This window comes from Cherax quadricarinatus, chromosome 2 (assembly GCF_038502225.1).
Source record: "Cherax quadricarinatus isolate ZL_2023a chromosome 2, ASM3850222v1, whole genome shotgun sequence".
Taxonomy (NCBI): domain Eukaryota; kingdom Metazoa; phylum Arthropoda; class Malacostraca; order Decapoda; family Parastacidae; genus Cherax; species Cherax quadricarinatus.
Genome location: NC_091293.1, coordinates 44,880,720 through 44,906,961, shown reverse-complemented (window position 1 = coordinate 44,906,961; position 26,242 = coordinate 44,880,720). Strand labels below are relative to the sequence as shown.

Genomic DNA, 26,242 nt, shown 5'->3' with positions numbered 1-26,242 from the left:
TAACACTCAACAACATTCACTTGACTATTTATTAATCTATGAAAGGTCTTTGACATTGAAGACCACAAAAAACAACAAATTGAGGGATTATAGACTCAAGAGATCATACTACAGTAGTTTATCCCATCTTATCTAAATGTCAGGCACAAATATCAGAAATTTACTAATAAATACTGGTATCCCTAGAGTAGTATTTAAAGTCCTCTACTATTCCTCCTGTAAATAAATGGCCTACCATTTACTACCCAATGACTTAAACTACTCTTTGCTGATTACACCACTTATATATTCTCAAACACAAATTCAGCTGTATTAAATGACTCAATAAATGAAGATCTTGTAAAAATATCTACACTGGCATGACAGCAAACACATTCACATAATTATGTAGGAAAACTTACACAATACTTTCTGAAAACAAACTTGCCAACTAAATAAAATTTTAAATACATTACACAAAGTAAATACAAAGGAACATTTTTTGCTTGTACCTGGGTAAGTTTTTTAATTTAATAACCATATCTAGGCCTTAATTACTAAATTTACAAAGAAAAACTTTTGTTTTTCTTTTTAGGTCTCCCTGCCTTGATGCAATATGACCAGTTCATTGAAAAAAAAAAATCTAAGCCTTAGACAGGGATGCATGATGTCACCATAGCTGTTTAACCCTTTGACTGTTGCAAGCCCCTTTCTGAAACTGTCATTCTATGTCGCAAAATTTTTGGAAAAAAAAAATTATTTTCTCTTATGAAATCATAGAGAATCTTTTCCCAATGGTATTGACACCAAAACTACGAAATTTGGTCAAAAACTCACGGAATTATGCTCCCGCAAAGTTAGCGGTCTCAGCAACATATATGCATCGGCGATTTCGCCGACTTTGAGCCCTGTTTTTGGCCAATTCCGTTGTTCCAGTTGACCAAACTCATAGCTATTTCTTTAGAACTTCATTTTTTCTATCAGTTGAGTACAAGAAATACCCATTTACTGATTTGAACTACCCAATAAAGTGGTCAGAAATTGACAATTTGGCCAATTTCACGCAAACTAAAAAAGATGCCAATTTCAAAATAGGGTCCAAAATGAAAGTTAAGACACATGTGCAACATCTGGATATCTTTATTGTAGACGTTTCACCATCCAGTGGCTTTATCAATACAGATTCTAGGACATAATAGAAGACAGTAGAACTATATACAAAAGATAAGATAATCAGTCCCTCAGTCTTGGAGTTAGTGTTCGCAGCATCATGAACACTAACTCCAAGGCTGAGGGACTGATTACCTCATCTTTTGTATATAGTTCTACTGTCTTCTATTATGTCCTAGAATCTGTATTGATAAAGCCACTGGATGGCGAAACATCTACAATAAAGATATCCAGATGTTGCATATGTGTCTTAACTTTCATATTGTCGGTATTTTATACCTTTCTTGCACAGGGTCCAGAATAAACAATGTAGACATTCTTGGCACTAAAATAACATATCTTCTGTTCATTAGTCACGTCTCTAGGCCCCTCTTATATTACTATTGCTTTCTATTTTGATTTTTTATTCATACAAAAAATACAAAATTTACTGTTATGCAGACTACTGCATTATTGTAAAAATAGTACAATGGAACCTCAAATTTCAAAAGTATCGCTTATCGAACTCTTCAAAAATAGAACCCTTTTCTCAAACCAACTTCGTCCCTATTATCGAACTCGCCCCTATTTTTGAACCGCCGGGTACCAAGCCTGTCCGGCGGCCCACTCTGTCCGTGTCCACACGCAGGCGCCGTGAGCCAGTCTGGTTTTGTTGATGCTAGAATGAACACTAACCTGTGCTCTCATTCAAACATTTTACGATTATTTCATTGTGTTTAGTGCTTGTGGGACTGTGAAATAAGCTACAATGGGAGCAAAGAAACTTGCTAGTGGTACCCCTGTGGTAAACAAAGTGAGAAACACCATAGATGTGAAGAAGGAAATAATACAGAAGTGGAATGATGTCCAAATGTTTGTGGAGAAGTACCACCCTGAGCAAGCTGAAACAAGCCATCTTTGCAACAAGTTCAGTGACAGAACCATGTCCCATTTTAGGAAAATTTTAAAAAGGCACCAGAAAGAGTGGACTGTGGACAGTTATTTTGTGAGACAGGGGTCCAGTGACTCTCAAGCTGGTCCTAGTGGCATTAAAAGACAGAGAAGAGAAGTAACCCCAGAGAGGGCTTTAATACCTGAAGTCCTCATGGAGGGGGATTCTCCTTCCAAACACTAACCCCAACTCCCTCTCTCCTCCTCCCTATCTTCCAGATGCCATCACCAATCTTCAATAAAGGTAAGTAAAATTTTATTTTATATGTTTACTTAAATTTATTAATACATAATTGAACACTATATTTGTTGTGGGTATGTAAAACTATAATTAATCTCTATAAAATGTTTTTTTTTTTGTGATTATATTTGTGGGTTTCTGGAACAAATTAATTGTATTTCCATTATTTCTTATGGGAAATATTGCTTTGCTTTTCAGACTTTTTGAATTTAGAACTAACTCCTGGAACGGATTAAGTTCGATATTTGAGGCTCCACTGTATAAATAATATCAGAGCACTAGTTGAAGTGTATTGGACGTGTGGTGTGATTTGCTTACTCCTGAACATTGGTAAAAATCGAACATTTCCGCTACTTTGAGCTCAATTTCAAGGTCGTTTTCATTGTGAAACTAATCAAAATCATCTCTATTTCTGTAACATGTTTTCCATTTTATCACCTGAGACCATGAAAACGAGAAGACAAAGATAAATACTATACGAAAATACACCTCAAAGTCTGCGTTTTAATCCAAAAAAATGATCAGTTTTTTTTACGCACTGCGCACTGCAGGATTTTTTTTATGTGGTGCACACTGACCACACAGACCCATTCTCTCACATGTGGGCCTACCAGCTTTCTCCTGCTTGATTTGAAGCCGCTAGAATTTATGCATATTAATACGTCCGAAGCACTGGCTCGTAAGACGAACGTATATATACGACCTAAACAGTCAAATGGTTAACATAGATGGGGTTGTAAAAGAAGTGAATTGTAGGATCTTGGGGAGAGGTGTAGGATTAAAAGATAATGAATCTAATAGAAAATGGGAGCTATCACAGTTGCTTTTTGATAATGACACGGTAATTTTGGGAGACCCCTGAAGAAAAGCTGCGAAGGTTAATAGACGAATTTGAGAGGATATGTAAATGAAGGAAATTAAAAGTAAATATAGGAAAGAGCAGGTTAATGAGAGTAACATAAATCTAGGCAATGAGAGACTGGATATCAGATTGAAGGGAGAGAGTATGGAGGAAGACAATGTGTTTTAATACTTTGGAGAAGGTTTGTCAGCAAATGGGTCCACAGAAGATGAGGCAAACCATAGAACTCAAGTGAAAAAAAAGTGAGCATTTCAATGAGTTATCTGTAAACACACAGAACCTTAACCATGGAGACAAAAGGGGTAATGTACTAGAGTATAGGTGTGAAGCATTGGCTTAAATATAGCATCAAGGATAAGACTGGAAGCAGCAGAGATGTTATGTTTGGAAAGCAATGTATTGTGTAAATATTAAGCCAAGAACTCAGAGCTTGGAGAATAGAAAGTAGAGTTATTAAAAATATATTTCAGTGTAGAGATGATGCTGAGGTGGTTTGGATATTTAGACAGAAAGTAGGAGTATGGATCATCCTAGGAAGTGTTGAAGGGAGGGGAGGTAAGGGAGGTTTTGACTGCTGGGGGCTTGGACATCCAACAGGCTTGTGTGAGTGTGTTAGGAATGAGTAGAGGTGATTTGTTTGTATCATTTGACATGTTGTTGGAGTGTAAGCAAATTAACATTTATGAAGGAATTCAGGGAAACTGGTTAGCCAGAGTAGTGTCTCGGAGGAATGAAGTACAGTACCTGCATTCTGAAGGAGGGGTAGGGATGTTGCAATTTGGAGGGCCATCTGAGCTGTGATGTCAACAAACTTTTGGCAAGACAATGATTGATTGGATGAGAGAGAAAGTGTTTCTTCATTTTCATATCACCCTACCTTGATGGGAGATGGCCAATGTGTTAAAAAAAAAAGTTAAATAATCTGAATTTCCAGTTTAAGTTATTCCAGAAGAAATAAGGGATCAAAAATAAAAATCTCAACACAGATACAGTACTGTAGTATTAGTAATTGTCTAAAGAACAAGAGAACTTACCTTGCCATAAATGTTACAAGTCTATTGTAAAAAAACTTTTCTTTGTGTTCTTCATAAAACTTTTGTGTTTCTTTTTCAGATAACCAAATCTTCTTATGCCGCACAACCAGGAAATCTTCTTGAATAATCCTGTTATGTATGGCCTGAGGAGACATTTTATAAGTACAGTAACTTTAAAAGTTCCATTAATGCAGTAATTTACCTTAAATCCAATCCTAACTTATTACCATCCATTCTGTATGGTATGTATTTTAATGCTAACCTATCACCATTCATTATGTATTTTAATCCTAACCTATCACCATTTATTATGTACAGTATTTTAATCCTAAACTATCACCATGCATTTAGTAGTATTTTTATCCTAATCTATCACTATGCATTATACACCTACCATCCGACTTACGACCGAGTTCGGTTCCGAGAAACCGGTCGTAAGTCGAACTTTACTACTGAATATCAACAAAACATTTTTGTAATGACTTTATTTTATTGTTTTATTTTGGTATTTCATGTTTTACTTTACTTTTTATGTTGTTAGTACTGTATTTTATACTGTAAGGTTTAGGATAAACACTGTGTACAACACAAATAGTTGTTTATTTCCCAGAAATTTAGCATAAAAAACACAATCGTAAGTCGAGTGGTCATAAGTTGAGTGGTCGTAAGTCGAGCAGGTCGTAAGTCGGATGGTAGGTGTATATTCTAATCCTATCAGCATGCATTCAGTATTTTAATCCTAAACTATCACCATGAATTCTGTTCTCTAATCCTAACCTATTACCATGAATTCTATTCTCTAATCCTATTACCATGCTTGGTCTCTGTGGAAGCCGATGATCTAAAATTTCCATGAAGCTTAACTCTCTCACTGTCAGTCCCGTAATATTACGGCTTGTAAGCCAGTGTCGGGCCTGTAATACTAGGCCAAATTTCTAGTGGCTTCCAATCTTGTGGGAGAAAGCTGGTAGGCCTACATATGAAAGAATATGTCTGAATGGTCAGTGTGCGCAGTATAAAAAAAAGTCCTGCAGCATGCAGTGAACAATGAGAAAAAAAATGCAACCATGTTTTTGGTTTAAAACAGCAACTTTGCGGTGTATTTTCGTATGGTATTTAGGGGTATGTTCTCACTTTTTTTGGTCTCAATGGATAAAACAGAAGATATATTACAGAAACAGAGATAATTTTGAATGGTTTATAGACTAAAAGTACCTTGAAATTGAACTCAAACTGGTGGAAATGTTCAATTTTTGCCGATGTTCAAGAGTAAACAAATCACGTCGTGCATCCAATATACATCAACTGGTGGGTCTAATATGCTTTCACAAATGCGCTGATATTATTTATACCATTTTTACAGTAATGCAGTAGTCTGCATAACAGTAAATCTTTTATTTTTTTTTTTTAATAAAAATTCAAAATAGAAAGCAAGCTTAATATAAGAAGGGCCTGGAGACTTGCCTAATGAACAGAGAAAATGTTATTTTAATGCTAGTGCTAGGAATGTTTGCTTTGTTAATTCTGGACCCTATTTTGATATTGACCTTCTTTGAATTGTGTATGAAATTGGCCAAATTACCAATTTCTGATCACTTCATTGGGTAGTTGAAATCAGTAAATGGGAAGTTTCTTGTACTCAGCTGATAGAAAAAAAGGAGCTCTAGCAAAATAGCTATGAGTTTGGTCAACTGGAACATTGGAATTGGCCGAAAATAGGTCTCAAATTGGGCGTAATTGCTGATGTGTAAATATTGACGAGACTGCTAACTTCGCGAGAGTGTATGTAATTCTGTAAGTCTTTGATCAAATTTCATACTTTTGGCTTCATTACCATCAGGAAAAGATCCTCTATTATTTCATTAGAAAAATAATTTTTTTTTTCTTTAAATTCTTCGACACCAACAGCAAGTTTGTGAGCAGGGGTCTCAACAGTGAAAGATTAACAAAATTACCAGTATGCTTAAATTAAAAATCATTTTAGTTGTAAACAAACACTGCTCTTCAATTCAGATCATTTCTAAAAGACTATTCTTAAAATTTTTAATTCCTGCATATGCTGAGTGTTCTAATAATTAGCCAACAGTCCTCCTTGTTAAAGTTCAGAAACAGAATATGATATATTGAATACAGATAAGAGCACTAAATACCCATTGCAAGTCCTCTGAGATGGCAAACTGATTGTCTTCAGTCCCCCTTCCCCAACCTTAATGTCAAACTTCCACTTTCTTCCTCACAATCATTTATCCCAGCACAATATAGGATGGAAAAAGACACCAATGCAGTATAAAGCAATCCTATACTGACAGCATTTCGCCCACACAGTGGATTTTATTAAGCCAAGTGAAATCAAGACGTTTTACCCACTGTCTGGGCAAAACACTTTCATTTGTAGAAAATTCTGATGACCAGGGTCCATACTTATTACTTATATTATATCTTCATTTCATTTTTATGTTCTGTTACATTCTATTAGTCTTAGGTTAGGTGTAAGTTTCTCCATAATCTTATGCATAACCAGATGTTCCCCATGTGTACTACAAATCTGCTATCCAATTTTGTAAAAACTATGTAATATATGAAAATAAAGTATTTATTTACATACAGTGGAACCTCGGTTTTCGTTTGCACTGGTTTTCATCGAGTTGACAGTGGTCTGCCATACAGAACATGTCGCCTGCCCACACCTACACAAAGCATCCCATGCATCCTGAGTCAGTCTGGCTTTTTTTCTCGTCCAGTGAGCATTACCCTGCGCGTTCATCCAAAATATTTCATAAAATCCATTGTTTTTTGTGCTTGTTTATTGAGTGCGACTGCTAAATAAGCCACCATGGGGCCAAAGAAAGCCCTGAGTGCCAGCCCTTTGATAAAGAAGGCAAGAAACACAATAGAATTCAAGAAAGAACTCGTAGCAAAGTATGAAAGTGGAATGAGTTGCAAAGTTTAGTGGAGAAATATCACTACCACCCTCTACAAAGGTAGAGGGTGGTAGTGACTGTGGTAGAGGGTGGTAGTGATGGTGGGAGAGGGTGGTAGTGGTGGTGGTAGAGGGTGGTAGTGATGGTGGTAGTGATGGTGGTAGAGGGTGGTAGTGATGGTGGTAGAGGGGTGGTAGTGATGGTGGTATAGAGGTGGTAGTGATGGTGGTAGAGGGTGGTAGAGGGTGGTAGTGGGGGGTGGTAGAGGGTGGTAGTGATGGTGGTAGAGGGGTGGTAGTGATAGTGGTAGAGGGTGGTAGTGATGGTGGTAGAGGGTGGTAGTGATGGTGGTAGAGGGTGATAGTGGTTGTGATGGTGGTAGAGGGCAGTAGTGATTGTGGTAGAGAGTGGTAGTGATGGTGGTAGAGATAACCTCTCCTCCCTTCCCCCTCATCGCCGTCTTCCATATGCCAACAAGAGTCTTCAATAAAGGTAAAAGTGATGTTAAATGTTCATTTATCCATTTCATTAGTCCTTTATATTTATTTCTCATTGTTTTCTGTATATAAAACTATTGTTATTCTCTATAAAATGCATTTTTTGTTAATACTTTTGGGTGACTGGAATGGATTAATCGGATTTACATTATTTCTTATGGGAAATATAGCTTCAGTTTTCATTGAATTCAGTTGTCGTCAGACTTTCTGGAATGAATTAACGATGAAAACCGAGGTTCTACTGTATTTATTTTTAATTCCAATACTGTAGCAGTGCAAAGAGCTACTGAATTTGATTCCTAATAAATTTTTGCCTCTCCTAACTTGAGAAATGCTATAGCAGCATCACACCCAGACAGGGGTTGATTAATGATAACAAATTCCCACTACAGACAGCACACTCCACCAATATTCAAAACTCTAAACCTACTCACAATACAAAACATCCAAACTTATTACTGCACCTACTACATACACAGAACACTTAACTCTGACATAAACCCTCCCCTCAAACATCTCCTTACCAACCTCAACAGAACACATGACCATAACACAAGGCACAGATCACTCTTTGATGTTCCTCGTGTCCATCACACGCTATGCAAAAACTCAATGCACATAAAAGGCCCTAAAATCTGGAATTCATTACCTGTGAATACAGTATAAAAGAAACACTGTCTGTTTATAAATTCAAGTCTCTTCTCAAAAATCACCACTGTCTGTTTATAAATTCAAGTCTCTTCTCAAAAATCACTTACTCACCCACAACTAAATAAATACTGAATAATTGTATCTCATAAATTGTATCTCATATATGTATCTCATTATTGGATCTCATAAATGTCAACCTGTGACCCAATCAAACTTTGTTACTATTTAACTTCATTACCTAACAGAATACTCCATTCTACTGATTACACAGCAACACAGTAAATGACTATATGACCTGTCTTTGTAATACTCATTTGTACTAAATTGTTATCTGTTTTACAATAATTTTTTGTACCACTGAATATATCACTGCTTAGTTAATCTTAAGTTAATTTTAAGCCTGCCCATAATGCTCTGCAAACAGGAGGGCTTTGACATGATGCACTTTAAAAATTCTATTCCTTGTACTTCTCTGTATCATGTTCAAATTAATAAATAAATAAATAAAATTATTACAGTACGTATTTGCTTTTTATTAACACATCAGCCTTCTCCCACCAAGGCAGGGTGGCCCGAAAAAGAATGACTTTAATCATCATTCACTCCATCATTGTCTAGCCAGAGAAGCGCTTCTACTACAGTTATAAAACTGCAACATTAACACCCCTCCTACAGAGTGCCGGCACGGTACTTCCCATCTCCAGGACTCAAGTCCGGCCTGCAGATTTCCCTGACTTACTTCATAAATGTTACCTTGCTCACACTCCAACAGCACCTCAAGTCCTGAAAACCATTTGTCCCCATTCGCTCCTATTTAACACACTCACACATGCTTATAATAATAATAACAATAGTAATAATAATAATAATAATAATAATAATAATAATAATAATAGTTTATTAAGACAGCTTTCTGGAAGTCTGAGACCCTCGTACACCAAACCTCCTTTACGCCCTCCCTCCAACCTTTCCTAGACTGACCCCTACCCTGCCTTCCCTCTACTATTATTATTATTATTTTTTTTAATATGCTGACCATCTCCCACCAAGGCAGGGTGACCCAAAAAGAGAGATTTTCACCATCATTCACACTATCACTGTTTTGCCAGAGGCATGCAGATACAACAGTTTAGATGTCTCTCTAAACAGCAAATAACCCAAACACCTTCTTTAGAGTGCAGGCACTGTACTTCCTACCTCCAGGACTCAAGTCTGGCTAACCGGTTTTCCTGAATCCCTTCATAATATATTACCCTGCTCACATATAATGTCTCCAAAAGTCTATCAAAATACTGTATACAATGTACATCAAACTATCCTGGAGTATACAACATGTAGTCCTATACAAGAAAATAGGTCCATAAAATAAAGAAATTCCAGAGATTTGCTACAAGACAGATCTCAGGACTAAGATTAAAAGCTCTTCACCAGTTCCCCTGAGGGGTGGAAGAGAAGAGAGCCAGGAAAGTCATAGTTACAGTATAACAAAGAGTACCTGATCATCTTTGAATCTCTGACATGAACAAGTTACATATTACATCCATAAAGGCTGCAAAGATAAGTCACCAACTGATTTCCTGACATTTTCTGATGTTATAAAGTAGCTTTATAATTCTTCCCAACAGCCAGGTTGCACTAAATGTCTCAAAGTACTTTCACAAGCTAACACCAGAGTCGCCATCGCTTCTACCACTTCAATAAAGGATCTAACCAGGACAAAACCCAAGCACCACGAACCAGTCAATGCAGGAGTTTACACTATACTGTGGAGGCTTGACAAGATCTACGTAGGTGAAGCAAGAAACCTCGACACCCGCCTCAATGAACACATATACGCATGTAGGAACGACAACTTAAACAACGCCTATGTACAACACCGAAATTCCACCAATCATCTTATGAAATTCAGAGACTTAGTGATCTAATTTCCGCACACGCAAGTGGAATCAGCACTATCGCTGTTTCGAATACAATTAAACATTCACCATCTCCGTCTGGAAAACAAAAGATTGCATGGCATAAAAGAATAAGTACAACCAAGGGCAAAATCCTGGTTCTTTAATGTTTCATCTGTTTGTGGGAATGTTTAGGTAATGTTTTCTGCATCTGTAAATTAGCCTCAGAGCCCAATAACAAAGTAGGGCTCTGACCTCCCCCCACCCCACACACATTTTTCTCCACTGTGTAAATTTGGTGCATATTCTTTTCTGCTGCACCATCCCTCATATCTCTTTTCACAACATGATCAATAATAAAGGTAGGAAAAAATATATATGATACTGAACTGTATACAGTACATGCTCTAGGAAAAAAATAGTTCCTAAATATTCATTCATGTTTAGTGAAATTTGGTTTTAACTTACAGTATGCACAGAAATAAACAAATAAAATGATACCATAACCACATTTTCTGATTTTTTTTTTTTCCATAAAATATTTGCCAATACATTTGTCACTGCTCCTGTTAAGTATATGCAAATAGTCATTCAAAAGATAATATTTTGCAATAAGGCATTAGAAAAAATAAAAAGCAAAATTATGAAGAGATACTTCATTTCTACCGCACATGATCTAAAAAAATTCCTTGACGAAGCTGGCCTAACTGAGTCAGAATAATAATGCAGTTTGTACCCACTTCCACAAGTAGTGTTAAGGGACCCTAAAAAAATTTGTTTTCATCGAATTTTTTCTGTAAAACTTAATTCTTATTTCCATATTGTCAATCAGACAGCAGTGATTCTAAGCTGTTCATTCACCACCTCATATTTTATAGTCTTATTAAACACCTCAAGATCACCACCTTATTTGCCTAAAAAGATATACATTTCTGGTTTTTTTTTTTTATATTCGTTTGTAATGATCCTTTGCAGTCCTCCATTGGTTAACTACTTTATTTTTATTCTCTGGTGTGTGCAATCTATAGCAATCAGTGCAATACAATCCAAAGTTAAGTGTTAACTGTCTATTTTTTATATCTTGTAACTCCTTTTTGCAATCCTCCATTAGTTAAGTCCTACATTTATTTATTTTTCATTTTTAACTCTAGTGTGTGCAGTCTATAATAGTTGTGTAATACAAAACTCCCCTTTTTTGTTTACTGTCTAGCATTAGTGCAAATTCTGTTAGGTACTATTAATATACCCAATCTTAATAGTTTATTTTATTATTACTATTATTATTATTACTAAACATACAATTTATGCTAGTATGTACTAGCCTAAATTTTGTGCTTTAAGTCAAATGTTACTATTTAAATTTTTTTAAGACCATTTTTACTATCTTTTAACTTTATATCTTTTGTATTATTATTACTTATCAAGTATCTGTGCAATCTGTAGAATTGCTTTTCTGCTACCTACACTTTGTACTGCTTGTATAAGCTCTCATATCACCTCCAGTACAACATTAACAGTTATCTTTACACTATTTATACATTGTTAAACTTGCACAGTCATATGACTGCAAACATCGATCCTGACATCAACATTTTATTTAATGATACACATGATCTTAACAACAATTGTCTTTATTATACTGCTAGTCAGCCTAAGACACTACTTAGTGCCAACAGTAACATAACAGTATTCAATTATAATGTCAGATTACTCAGCAAGCACTATGATGACCTCCAGGCACTACTGAATTCTCTAAATGTCAGTATGTCTATCATTAATCTCACTGAAACATGGCTAAAAAATTTGTTACAAACATCTATTCCATACCTGGCTACACAGCCATACACAATTGTAGGCCAGATCAATTAGGAGGTGGAACAGCTATATACTACTCTGATGAACTACAGTGTATAAATTCTACTTGCACAAAGGATGAACATGGTGAATATACCTTTGCTAAATTTAAATCCAAAAACCTTACAAAACCTCTAACAGTCAGAGCAATTTGTAGAGTTCCTCACTCCAATATTTACTCTTTTACTGAAAAACTAAGAAACAAAATAACTAGTGCTGAAATGAACAAACACCACCTAATACTTACAGAGGGACTTCAACATAAATCTAATCCATGACCATGACTCACAAGTGACTGACTTCACAAACACTATGAATAGCTGCTTACTTCTATCAACAATAGCAAAGCCTACAAGAATCACTGACACAAATGCCTCTTTACTAGACCATATCTGGACAAACACTATATCCCCATTAAAAGCAGGCATAATCACTGATAACACCACTGACCACTATCCCATCTTTCTCGTAACCAACTTGGGTAAAGTGCCCAAAGACACAACTAAGATCACATTCCGATTACATGACGAGTCATCTGTTAATAACTTTATTTCAGCATTTAGTGACATTGACTGGCAAAGCGAGCTAGCAGACAACTTCGATATTGATGAACGTGTTAATATTTTTTTACAAAAAACCCAAAACCTCTATAACATGCACTGCCCAATAAAAACTAAGCAGATCACAGCAAAAAGACTAAACAGCCCCTGGCTTACAAACAGCATCCTCAAATCTATTGATAAACAACATCTATATGAAAAACAGTACAGAATGGATCTAATAACAAAGGATCTCACAAAACATTACTCGTCAATACTAACCAATCTAATAAGGAGGTCAAAAAATCTGTATTATGAAAACAGATTTCATGACATAAAAGGCGATATGAAAAAGACCTGGAAAACCTTATCTGAAATTCCAGGTACAAAAAAGCTATCACAAAAAAGACTGATTAACTTAACTAAACCAGATGAAGCTCCCCTACAGCCAACCGATACTGCCAACAAACTTAACGACTTTTTCTCTACCATAGGAACAAAACTAGCAGGTAAAATCCCAAGCTCAAACATACAACCAAAGGACTACCTCGCTGGCAACTACCCAAATACTCTATTTTTGGCCCCAACAAACTCTACTGAAATATTGCTTATCATCAAAACACTGAAGAACAAGACAGGGGACCTAAATAACTTACCACCACTCATGTACATGTATAAAAAAGCTTCTCATGAGTTGTCACTAATTATTGCAACTCTTTTTAACAAATCCACTGAATCTTCCACCTTCCTATCCATAATCAAAACAGCAGGAGTCACCCCAATGTTTGAAGGAGGTGATCCAACAGAATTGAACAATTATAGGCCTATATCAAACCTGCTCCTATCTAAAATCTTTGAAAAATTAATTCACAAACAAGTCTACTCTTACTTCATATCGCACAACATACTCAACCCTTGTCAGTTTGGGTTCAGACCGAAAAAAAATACTAATGATGCTATTATACACATGCTTGAACTAATATACTCTGCACTCGAAAAATATTAATTTCCCCGGGGACTGTTCATAGACTTACGAAAAGCTTTCGACACAGTTGACCATGACCTTTTGCACCAAAAACTCGAACATTACGAGGTCAGAGGACACTCTCTATTACCTAAAATCTTATCTCCACAATAGAACCCAATATGCATACACAAATGGAGCCTGTTCCACTACACAACCTGCTCATGTTGGAGTCCCTCAGGGGAGTGTTCTTGGCCCACTTCTCTTTTTCATTTACATCAATGACCTACCACATGCATCTAATCTCCTTAAAGCCATTTTATTTGCAGATGATACAACTTATGTCTTTTCTCACCCAAACTCAACCATACTAACAGACACAGTAAATGCTGAACTGCTAAAAATATCAACTTGGATGATTACCAACAAACTTAGTTTCAACATAGACAAAACCTACTTCATGCTTTTTGGAAACAGAGCTTCAAATGTACAGCTAAGCATATTGATAAATGGTTCACCTATATTGAGACAGGCAGAGGGCAAATTTCTAGGTCTCCACCTTGACTGCAGTCTCAAATTTCAGACACACATACAGTAAATTTCTAAGAAAATCTCCAAGACAGTAGGCATCCTTTGAAAGATAAGGTACTATGTACCCCAATCAGCTCTTCTAGCTCTGTACCACTCTCTCATTTACCCTTACCTCACCTATGGTATTTGTGCATGGGGCTCAACCACAGCAAATCACCTTAAGCCTTTAATAACCCAGCAAAAAACTGCAGTGCGATTGATCACTAACTCCTGCATTAGGCAACACACTCCACCTCTTTTCGAGAGTCTTAACTTGCTAAATATACAAAGCATCCACATTTATTATTGTGCCTACTACATACACAGAACACTATACTATAATGTAAACCCTCCTCTCAAACTCCTTCCTGATAACTATAACAGAACACACAACCATAATATGAGACACAGATCACTCTTCGACATCCCCCGTGTCCATCTCTCCCTATGCAAAAATGCTAAGCATGTAAAGGGCCCGAAGATCTGGAATTCATTGCCAGAACAAACTAAAGGACCCTTGTCTGCAAATCAGTTTAAGGCCCAAATAAGAAATCACCTCATTACCTAAAATTAACCAGTCAAACCATACCTAACCACTACCAGTTTCTCAAAAAGCTACTCATATTGTACTGATAAATGCTCAACCACTTACTGTTTTAAATACAGTGGTCCCTCGCTTTTCGTAGTTCTCGGCAATCGTAAATTTCGCCAATCAATGGGGTATTTTCAAATAAACATGGACTCGCTTTTCATAGGTTGACTCGCGAGCCGTAGTTCGTCTGGGACGCGTACCCACGGCGTGAGCCGTGGCGGCAGCCAGTCTGGCATTGTTTACCAGTGAGCGAAGGTCCCCTCACGTGCTCCAGTGAAATATTTCATAATACAGTGGACCCCCGGTTAACGATATTTTTTCATTCCAGAAGAATGTTCAGGTGCCAGTACTGACCAAATTTGTTCCAATAAGGAATATTGTAAAGTACGTTAGTCAATTTCAGACCCCCAAACATACACGTACAAACGCACTTACATAAATACACTTACATAATTGGTCGCATTGGGAGGTGATCGTTAAGCGGGGGTCCACTGTATTCCATTTATTTTAGTGCTTGCAAGTACTAAATAAGCTACCAAAGAAAGCTCCTAGTGCCAAGCCTGTGGTAAAGAAGGTGAGAAATACGACTGAATTTAAGAAAACCATCACTGAACAATACGAATGTGGTACAAGTGTGGCCGAACTGTCCAGGATGTATAAGAAACCCTACACAACCTTATGTTCCATAGTGGCCAAGAAGGAAATCAAGGATGCTGTTGTTGCAAAGGGAGTAACTATGCTGACAAAAATGAGATCACCAGTACTGGAAGAGGTTGAGAAGTTATTATTGGTGTGGATAAATGAGAAACAATTAGCAGGAGATACTCTTATGACGTCGATTATTTGTGAAAAGGCTAGGCAGTTGCATGAAGATTTGGTAAAGAAATTACCTGCAAATAGTGGTGATGTGAGTGAATTTAAGGCCAGCAAAGGCTGGTTTGAGAAATTTAAGAACCGTACTGGCATACACAGTGTGGTAAGGCATGGTGAGGCTGCCAGTTCGGACCACAAAGCGGCTGAAAAATATGTGCATGAATTCCAGGAGTACATAGAGGCTGAAGGACTGAAACCTGAACAAGTGCTCAATTGTGACGAAACAGGCCTCTTTTGGAAAAAAAATGCCAAAGAGGACCTTCATTACACAAGAGGAAAAGGCAATGCCAGGACACAAGCCTATGAAAGACAGGCTGATGCTAATGTTCTGTGCTAATGCTAGTGGGGATTTCAAAGTGAAGCCATTACTAGTGTACCATTCTGAAAATCATAGTGTGTTCAGGAAAAACAATGTTATGAAGAGTAAATTGTGTGTGTTTTGGAAATCTAATAGTAAGGCATGGGTCACGAGGGAAATTTTCGTCGAGTGGTTCAATGAAGTGTTTGGCCCTAGTGTGAAGGAGTATCTCCTGGAAAAGAAATTGGATCTCAAGTGCCTGCTAGTAATGGAACGCACCTGCTCATCCTCCAAACTTGGATGACCTAATTTTTGAGGAGTTTGGGTTCATCACAGTAAAGTTCTTGCCCCCGAATACCACTAATCTCCTCCAGCCCATGGACCAGCAGGTCATTGCAAACTTTAAAAAACTCTACACAAAAGCAATGTTTCACAGGTGGTTGACTGTGACCACAGACACTCACTTGACCCTAAGGGAATTTTGAAGAGAACACTTCAGCATCCTCCAATGCTTGGGAGGGAGTGACTACCAGGACTTATAGAGTATGGTCTTTTGAAGGGTTTGGGACTGACCCTGATGAGTATGTCTGTTGTAAAATCAATTGTGGCACTGGGGAGTTCATGGGGTTGGATGTGAGTTTGGAGAGAACACTTTCCTCCATTGAACCCTCTGGGAGGGAGTGACCCAGGACTGAACTCTGCCTAGAGAAATTGTGGCCAGATTGTGTCGACAAGAGGGATTTTGAAGGGTTTGGGACTGACCCTGATGAGCCTATGTCTGTTGTAAAATCAATTGTGGCACTGGGGAGTTCCATGGGGTTGGATGTGAGTTTGGAGGATGTGGAAGAATTGGTGGAAGACCACAACGAAGAGCTCACCACTGAGGAGCTGCAAAAGCTTCAGCAGGAAGAGCAACACATCGCAGCTCAGAATCTTGCTGCAGAGGAGGAGGAGGAAGAGAGATGGAAGAATGTGCCTTCTTCAGAAATTTAAGAGATTTTTACTATGTGGGGTAAGATGGAAAGCTTTATGGAGAAACATCACCCTAACAAGGTTGTTGCAAGCCATATTGGCAACATGTACATTGACAAAGTCTTGGGCCATTTTAGGGAAGTGTTAAAGAGATGCCAAAAATAGAGCTCTCTCCACAGTTATTTTGCGAGACAGGACTCCATTGACTCTCAAGGTGGTCCTAGTGGCATTAAGAAACAGAGAAGACAAACAACCCCAGAAAAGCAATTGGTACCTGAGGTGTTGATGGAAGGGGATTCCCCTTCCAAACTATAAACAATCCACTCTCTCTCCTCCTCCAGTCTCCCATACACTAAGAAGAATCTCCAATAAAGGTAAGTGTTATGCTGTTAATGTTTCATTCATCATTTCCCATTGTATTGTTTATGTACTACATGTATATTTCATGTAAAAAATTTTTTTGTTTTAATACTTCTGGGTGTCAGGAACGGATTAATTGTATTTATATTATTTCTTATGGGGAAAATTGATTCGTAAATCGTAAATTTCGTTCATAGTAATGGCTCCAGGAACGGATTAATTACGAAAAACGAGGGACCACTGTACAACTGTAATACATCATATTGTAAATTGTTTTAAATTGCTATGTTGTAATACTGTAATCTTTATTAACTAATTCAATAGTGTAAAAAGTCTCATTATCATGTAGCATCACCTGATATATTAAATTTTCCTATACTCACCCAAACTCATCTAATGACCATATAAACTATGTATTATTCCTTACTAGTCTTAAGTTAATCTTTAAGCTTACCCAAAATGCTCAGCATACAGAGGGGCTTTTGGCATGTACACCAAACTATTATATTCCACTGTACAACCATATAATTTGTCAAAATAAAAAATCTAAATCTAAGTACAGTCTGTATCGCCTAAAGCACTTTTAACCCTTTGAGGGTCGACAGGCCCTCTCCGAAACTCGTTCTCAGGGTCGGCCAAATTTAAAAAAAAAAAAAAAATTATTTTCTCTTATGAAAAGATAGAGAATCTTTTCCCGATCATAACGACACCAAAAGTTTGAAATTTGATAGAAAACTTACGGAATTATGCTCTCGCAAAGTTAGCGGTCTCGCCGATGTTTACGGATCGGCGATTTTGCCCACTTTGAGCCCCATTTTCGGCCAATTTCACTGTACTAGTCGACAAAAAACATGAATATTTCGCTAGAACTCCATTTTTTCTATCGAATGGGTGCAAGAAACCACCCATTTATAAATTCAACTATCCAGTACAGTGGTCAGAATTTAGCAATTTTGCCAATTTCACACAAATTTCAAAAGATGCCAATTTCGGAATAGGGTCCAGAATAAACAAGAAAGACATTCCTGGCACTAAAATGACATTTCCTCTAGTCATTAGTCACGTCTCAAGGCCCCTCTTATATTCTTTTGCTTTTCACTTTGAATTTTTATTCTCACAAAAAATATAAGATTTACTGTTATGCAGACTACTGCATTAGTGTAAAAAATGGTATAAATATTATTGGTGCACTTGTGAAAGAATATTAGACTCACCAGTTGACGTGTATTGCACGCTTGGCATGATTTGTTTACTTTTGAAGTTTGGTAAAAATCGAACATTTCTGCTACTTTGAGCTCAATTTCAAGGCACCTTTCATTGTAAAACCAGTCAAAATCATCTCAATTTCAGTAATATGTCTTCCATTCTATAAAATGAGACCAAGAAAACTAGAATACAACAATAAATACTATACGAAAATACACTGCAAAGTCGCTGATTTATTAAAAAAAAATGGAAAAAGTTTTTTTTTTCTCATTATGCACCGTGTGCTGCAGGATTTTTTTTAGACTGTGCACACTGACCACATAGACCCATTCTTTCATATGAAGGCCTACCAGCTTTCTCCCACTAGATTTGAGGTCGCTAGAATTTATGAGTACTAGTACGTCAAAAACCCCTACGCATAAGACGTACTAGTACGACAAAAACCCTCAAAGGGTTAATCAATTGCGAACAAAGCCACCTGAGATCAGCATCCTATTAATGTGGTGTTAAAGGCACTATACAGTACTGCATTATAAGAGGTATAAATATAAAGCAAATCAGCATAAGAATTATCAATATAAAAAGAATAATAAGAAAAATACAGTAGGGCCCTGACTTGCGAGGTTCTGACTTGCGAGGTTCTAACTTGCAAGGTTCTGAATTGCGAGGTTCTGAATTGCGAGGTTCTGAATATGAGGTTTTGACTTATGACAATGGCATTTTGGAACCGATTAATTCCTTATGAACAATGACTCGCTCTTCCAACATTAGGACAACTGTATTTATTATTTTCTTAGGTATAAATTATAAATAATACATTTTTCTTGGTTGGTTTGTCACCAAATGCATTCAAACTTTGCATATGCACATAGAGAACTCATATTTGTTTGGTAAAGAACTGAAGATTTAATATTTACGTTGTGATATTACATCAGTGACTGTGGTTGGGGGGAGGGGACTGGTTGGGTTGTCTGGGGCCCAGAAGAGAGACCTTGGCTCACAACATTGTTACCTGTGTCTTAGACACATATAGTTGGTGACTCTGTACCACAGAACACTGTCCCTCTCCCACCCCTCCAGCCTCTATCACCCACACCACACACCCTTCACCCACCAATCCTCTCTCATACCCACCAATCGTCTCTCGCACCCATCAATCCTCTCTCACATCCACTAATCCTCTCACAGCCACACCCAAACCAGCTGCCCTCACTCACCCCTCACACCTACCTACTCACTCACAAACCCTCTCTCACTCTGTTTGTAAGTGAAAAGAAACAGTACTGAATATAAAATATTGGTTAAAAATTCTCTGGAAAAAAATTATGTGAAACTAGAAATGAAATATTACAGCCCAGGAATACATTAACAGTAACACTGTTCTCATGGAAAAATAGGTTCAGGAATGTACTGACATTGTAAGTTGGGGCTCTACTGTACTACATGTAAAAATACAGTAGGACCCCCACATCCGCGGGTCTGGTATCCACGGTTTCAGTTATCCACGGTTTACCGTGACCCAAAAATACCCCTTAATTTTGCTTAATAATGGTCTTGAAATGCATCCCCCATGGATACAGGGGTTCTACTGTAATGTAAAAAAATTTTAATGACACTCCCTTACAAATGACAATTATTTGCACATTTACATGTAATTTAAATAAACGACAATCAAATGTAACATACTACAGTCCCTTCTTATCCATTCATCTGCTAAACTAAACCATTGTACATTAATCTGAAATACTCTACCAAACTAATTACAGAACAATACTTTATTGTTATAAAATTTGCAAATTATTATAGGTCAAAAAGACTCCCTTCACTTGCACCAACTGCAGAACATACTTGCTGAAAAATAATAATGTAATAATAAATGCGATAATTAGGGTAAGATATAAAGTTCAATACCAATTTTAAGAGTGACATTATCATGAAAAACAAGTGTATGGTCAGTTAATCTACTGTATTGACTCACCTGCAGGACATGAGGCACTTGAGAAACATCTGGCTTTAAAAGTGCAAGTGTTAATTGCAGACGACCTCGAATGGCCATTGTCATGTTTCCGTATTCCTGTAAACAATTTCATTTTACAGCATTAACCTTTAAATGGTCCAAACGTATACATACGTTCTTACACGTAGCACCCCAAACCTATATATATGTTTTATTTTTCCTGCCTTCAAATTTGGCACGACTGGCCTGAGATGCCTTGTCAGCATAGAATGGGTCCTAACACTCAGTGTGCGCGGTATTAAAAAAAATCTGAGACCACTTAACACCTTGTGGGAGCGCCAGTTTAATTGAGCGCCAGCTAGAGCAAACAGTGCGGCAAACACCAAAGATTCACTGATGTAATGTCATGTTAACACTCCTCTTTTAAGAGGAAAGTGATGTTAACCCCAAGTTTAGGGTCTGTCTATCTCTGTATCTCTGTCTTCCTCTATCTATCTCTGTCTATCTGTGTCTGTCTCTATCTGTCTCTGCCTCTATCTTTGTCTATCTGTCACTGTATCTCTTTCAATCTGTCTCTCTTTCTATCTGTCTGTCTATCTCTGTCTCACAGGTACACATAAATACAAGTATACATAGTGTAAATTACCGAGGATAACCCAAAAAATCCAGACAAAGTGCTATACTCTGCTTGTCCAGAGGGCTGAGGAAGGGTTGTTGAGGTGGTTCAGACATGTAGAGAGAATGGAGCGAAACAGAATGACTTCAAGAGTGTATCAGTCTGTAGTGGAAGGAAGGCGGGGTAGGGGTCGGCCTAGGAAAGGTTGGAGGGAGAGGGTAAAGGAGGTTTTGTGTGCAAGGGGCTTGGACTTCCAGCAGGCGTGCGTGAGCGTGTTTGATAGGAGTGAATGGAGACGAATGGTTTTTAATACTTGACGTGCTGTTGGAGTGTGAGCAAAGTAACATTTATGAAGGGATTCAGGGAAACCGGCAGGCCGGACTTGAGTCCTGGAGATGGGAAGTACAGTGCCTGCACTCTGAAGGAGGGGTGTTAATGTTGCAGTTTAAAAACTGTAGTGTAAAGCACCCTTCTGGCAAGACAGTGATGGAGTGAATGATGGTGAAAGTTTTTCTTTTTCGGGTCACCCTGCCTTGGTGGGAATCGGCCAGTGTGATAATAAAAATAAAAAAAAAAGAAAATGGAAAGCCTGCGTCTGCGCAGACGAGACTCGCCATCTTGGTTTTGAATTGGATACAACGTTAGTGTAATGGGAAGGAATTTTCGTGCTCTAGAGGTTAAAATTGGGCTGACACCTCTCAAATAGGAGGCGAAATTGTTGGACATGCATTCCTGCATAACTTGAGATATCAGACGACTGGACAAGACAGCTCCAGGAACCTCAGATAAGCTCTCTAGATTTGTGTATAATTCTGGCCAGTGTTTTCATAAATTTAGTTAGTGAGGTTTTTCTGAGTATGATACAACTTAATATCCAGTCAAATTGGTGAGTGATATTAAGATATATTTTCCTTCTGTTAGGTCATTGTGTATATATATAACCATTTATTATTTTTAATATACAGTCCACAAAATTTATATACTTACCAGTATTCCTGGTCATACATATTTCATTGGTAATTAATAGGTCCAGAGCAACTTGTGGATATGACAGTGGTAGGTATCGAAGGGGGACATTTTTTGCGACCTAGGTGTCCCAAATTCCTACTTGTCTAACTGATAAATAATAATTATCTTTGTTCATTTACTGTTATGTATATAATGATACATTCAGCTAAATGCAATTTTCCACATTTAAATTGCCCGTTGGTCCTTCCTGAACTGGAGGTAATTAGTGAAGTCATTAATTAGTTAATTGCTTAATAATTATACATGAAATAACAGAAGGAGGTGGATGTTAAGTTCACAAATTTACTTAATGTGTAGTGGATTATAATTATTACAATATTAATTTGGATAAGCTAAGCTCAAGGGTGGCTAAAGATTATATTAATGTGTATAAGTGTATGTGTAACTGATAAGCCAAGTGTAGCTAATTATATTAATGTGTATAATATTAATTTTGCAAAGCCAAATTCTGGCAAGGATTTATATTTGTATAATATTAATTTGATAAGACAATTCTGGCCAAGATTTATATCAGTGTATGTGTAATTGATAAGAAAAGTGTGTCTAAAGATTATAATGTGTATAATATTAATTTTGCTATGCCAAATTCTGGCAAGGATTTATTAATTTGTATAATATTCATTTTGATAAGCCAAGTTTGGCTAAAGGTTTGTATTAATGCACATTTAAAATTATATTATAATTTTTTATATGTAATTGCTAAGCTCAAGTAGCTAGGATTTATTCAGAGGTAAGTTGTATCAGTGTTGTAAGTTGTAATCAGTGTTATTAATAAAGTTGAATTTAATACAATGCATCATGGCTGAAAATGAGGAAACTGATGTAGAAGACAAACATATGGAATATAGAGTAAAGAAAGCATCACTACAGGCTTGGAAAGTTCATGTAACCAAGGCATATAAAAAGTGCTTGGAATTAATGAATCAAGAAACTGTGAATACTGATGATTTAAAATTGTATTTAGATGCTTTAGGTAACAGATATGATTCATACAAATTATATTACAACAAATATGAAGGAGATTTGTTAGTAAACTGTGTAGATGAGACTGAAGTACATCAGTATTATGAATTAGAGGAAAAGATTCTTTCTTGTAAAAGTCAGGCCTTGAATAAATTAAAATGTGTAAACCAGGCAGTTAATCAGTCTGCTCCAACAAATAATATGTCTTTGCCAAAACTCCCAGAATTGTGTTTGCCTGTGTTTAATCCTGGAGAAAATTGGGAGGAATTTTGGTCAATTTTTAAAGCAGCTGTGCATGACAGGAGTGACCTAGCCTGTGTAACTAAATTATTTTACCTCAAAGGACAGGTAAGAGGAGATGCTCACATACTGATACAAGCCTTTCCCAATGTAGATGACTCTTACAAGGAAGCAGTTGACTTGTTGAAGGTCACTTATGGTAATATAGAACAAAGTAGGTTGGATCTAGTGAATATCATTGTTAATTTAAAATCTCCAGATCACACTTACAAAGGTTTACAGCAGTTTAGAGTTAAACTGGAGAGCACTCTCAAAACTTTAAGTAATAAATATAATCTGAAGGAATCAGACTGGCTATTGAGTGCCATGGTACAGAATAAATTAAGCTGTAAAACACTTGAATGGTTCTCAAACAAATATCACAAGGGTTATTTTGGTCTGGAGGAAATAAGACTAGGTCTACAAGAATTAATTGTGCAGTTGCAGACCAGCCAACTAACTCATTTTAAAGATGCAACACATAATAACTCTGAGGTATCTGTCAAGTTTCACAAAGGGAGAAATTATCCCAATAGTAATAATCAAAATTCATTTCCTAAAAAGAGTTGCATAGGTGCATATCAAGTAGCAAGAATCAGAAATAATGATTCTCCACTAGGTAAGAAGAATAAGTACCCTCCTAAGAGTAGCCCAGTTAATAAGAAACCAGTCAGAGAAAAGAGAGATTGTCTTTTCTGCAAGGGTACTAATTTATCTAAGAATTGCAATGCATACAATTCATGGAATGATAAAGTTGAAAGATTGGAGGAACTTGACAGATGTATCAGATGTTTGGGTAATCACAATGTAAAGGATTGTTATGCCAAATTAAACTTCTGTTATCAATGTCACAAAGGAAGACACCATATAGTCATGTGTAAAGGTCTATATGATAATGTTAATAATAATGATAATGTTGACAATCCTGATACAACAGTGGCTAATGTAAAAATTGCTGCTAATATTAATAATGATGGTTTTGCTGAAGTAGCCTTACCTGTGTTACAGGTAAAAATTGATGATAAAAGGCATAAATCAAAAAATGTAACTGCATTATTGAACCAGGGATCCCAGCATACTTTCATAAAATGTAAATGTCTTGATGGTATGAAAGTACAGATGGGAGATCCCACAACTTTAAAATTATCTGTTTTTCTCTCGGATAAAAGGGCTCAATTGTATGACACTGTTTATGTAACTGTCAGGTTGGGCAATGAGAAAAAACGTGTTAATGCAGTAATTGTAGATAGACTTCCAGAGAAAATATCTACAGTAGGGCTTAGTAAAGCTACAGAAAGACTTTCACATAATGTAAATTTAGCACCTTCTGGGGTAAGTGATGATTTTGTAGGCCCAATAAATAATTTGATAGGTAGTGACTATTATGCCTCCTTTGTAAAGGGTATGGTAAAGAAATGTGGTGTCACCCTTTTGAAGACTGCAGGAGGCCATGTAATGTATGGTAGGATTCCTCATAATAATAATTCATGACTAGAGGAAACTACAAATACCATAACTGCGTCTTACTCATGAAGTTGTGCCCCAGTATAATTCTTTCATAGAGGATGGTGTTGAGTCAGTGCATAAATTGTGGGAATTAGACAGCATTGGAATAAATGTAAATGAAGAAAGTCCAGATGATTCTTTTACTCAGGATCAATACCTGAGAGATGTAAAATTTGAATCTGGACAATACTGGGTACGACTTCCATGGAGACTGAACCATCCAGAATTGCCCACTAATTACAGAATGGCATATGGACAATTAAAGGCTCAGCTCCACGAACTGAGTAAGACACCAGAATTGTTAACTGCCTATAATGACTTAATTGCTGAGCAGTTAATTAATAAATTTATAGAAGAGGTACCTCCTGAGCAAGCCAAAATTTATGGTCACTATTTGCCACATCATGGAGTGAAGAAGGATTCTAAGACCACTCCTCTGAGAATTGTGTTTAATTGTAGTGCCAGGAGTAACAAAAATGTACCTAGTTTAAATGACTGTTTGATGACAGGTCCATCGTTGACGGAAAAATCAGGAGATATCTTATTAAATTTCAGGATGAAAAATTATGCCTTTACGGCTGACATAAGTAAAGCTTTCCTAAGAGTGGGTTTACAAGAGGCTGACCGGGATTGTACCCGCTTCTTATGGCCTGAGAATCCTATTGACCCACTTAGCCCTCTGAAAACCTTTCGCTTTAGGAGCGTATTATTTGGTGCTACATCCAGTCCGTTCCTACTTCAAGCGACGATAAATGCACACCTTAAATGTACGGGAAGTCCAATGAGTAAAGTAATGAGCAAACAATTTTATGTGGACAATTTCCTGGGTGTGACATCAACTGAAGAGGAACTGTTAATGACTTATGGAGAGGCTAATAAAATAATGCAAAGTGCAAATATGCCTCTGAGAGAATGGAATAGTAATTCGTCCAAATTGAAGGACAAAATAAGTAAAGATTACCCTGGAGATGAAGTGCCAAAATGTAGTAATGTATTGGGTTTAAATTGGGATACTGAGAGAGATTTGTTAATGTTAAAACCTAATAATTACAGTATGCCCAATAAATTAACTAAGAGAGTTTTGCTGAAGTTTCCAAATGTTTTGATCCACTAGGTTTAGTGTCACCCCTTACTATAAGAGGGAAATTATTAATACAGGAAGCATGGAAACTTAAATGTGCTTGGGATGAAATTCTACCTGAGGAATTCATTAACAGGTGGGATGAATTAATTGGTGATTATGAGAAAATTCCAATGTTGGAGTTCCCACGCCAGGTGGCCAATCCAAATGGGAAAAATGTACTCCACATTTTTTGTGATGCTTCAAAATTGGCATATGGAGCAGTTGCTTACCTTCAATGTAATAGTGTTATTTCTCTTGTTATGTCTAAGGCTAAAGTGTCTCCAATTAAATCACGTACATTACCTCAGTTGGAATTAACAGCCATTTATGTGGGTGTCAAATTACCTAATTATATAAGAAA

General features: G+C 36.9%; 1 protein-coding gene across 4 annotated transcripts in view; it reads right to left on the bottom strand.

Annotated features, from left to right (window-relative positions):
* Positions 1-20,509, bottom strand: part of LOC128690786 (nucleoside diphosphate kinase 6) — a 95,707-nt gene extending 75,198 nt beyond the window's left edge. For all 4 annotated transcript variants that reach the window (XM_070088116.1, XM_070088110.1, XM_070088122.1 and 1 more), the window contains exons 1-2: positions 20,387-20,509; positions 4,217-4,359 (exon numbers count right to left, since the gene is read on the bottom strand). In XM_070088116.1, the coding sequence (XP_069944217.1) occupies positions 4,217-4,359; positions 20,387-20,470 (227 nt within the window). In that variant the 5' untranslated portion in view covers positions 20,471-20,509. The remainder of the gene's footprint in view (positions 1-4,216; positions 4,360-20,386) is intronic.
* Positions 20,510-26,242: the final 5,733 nt, after the last annotated feature.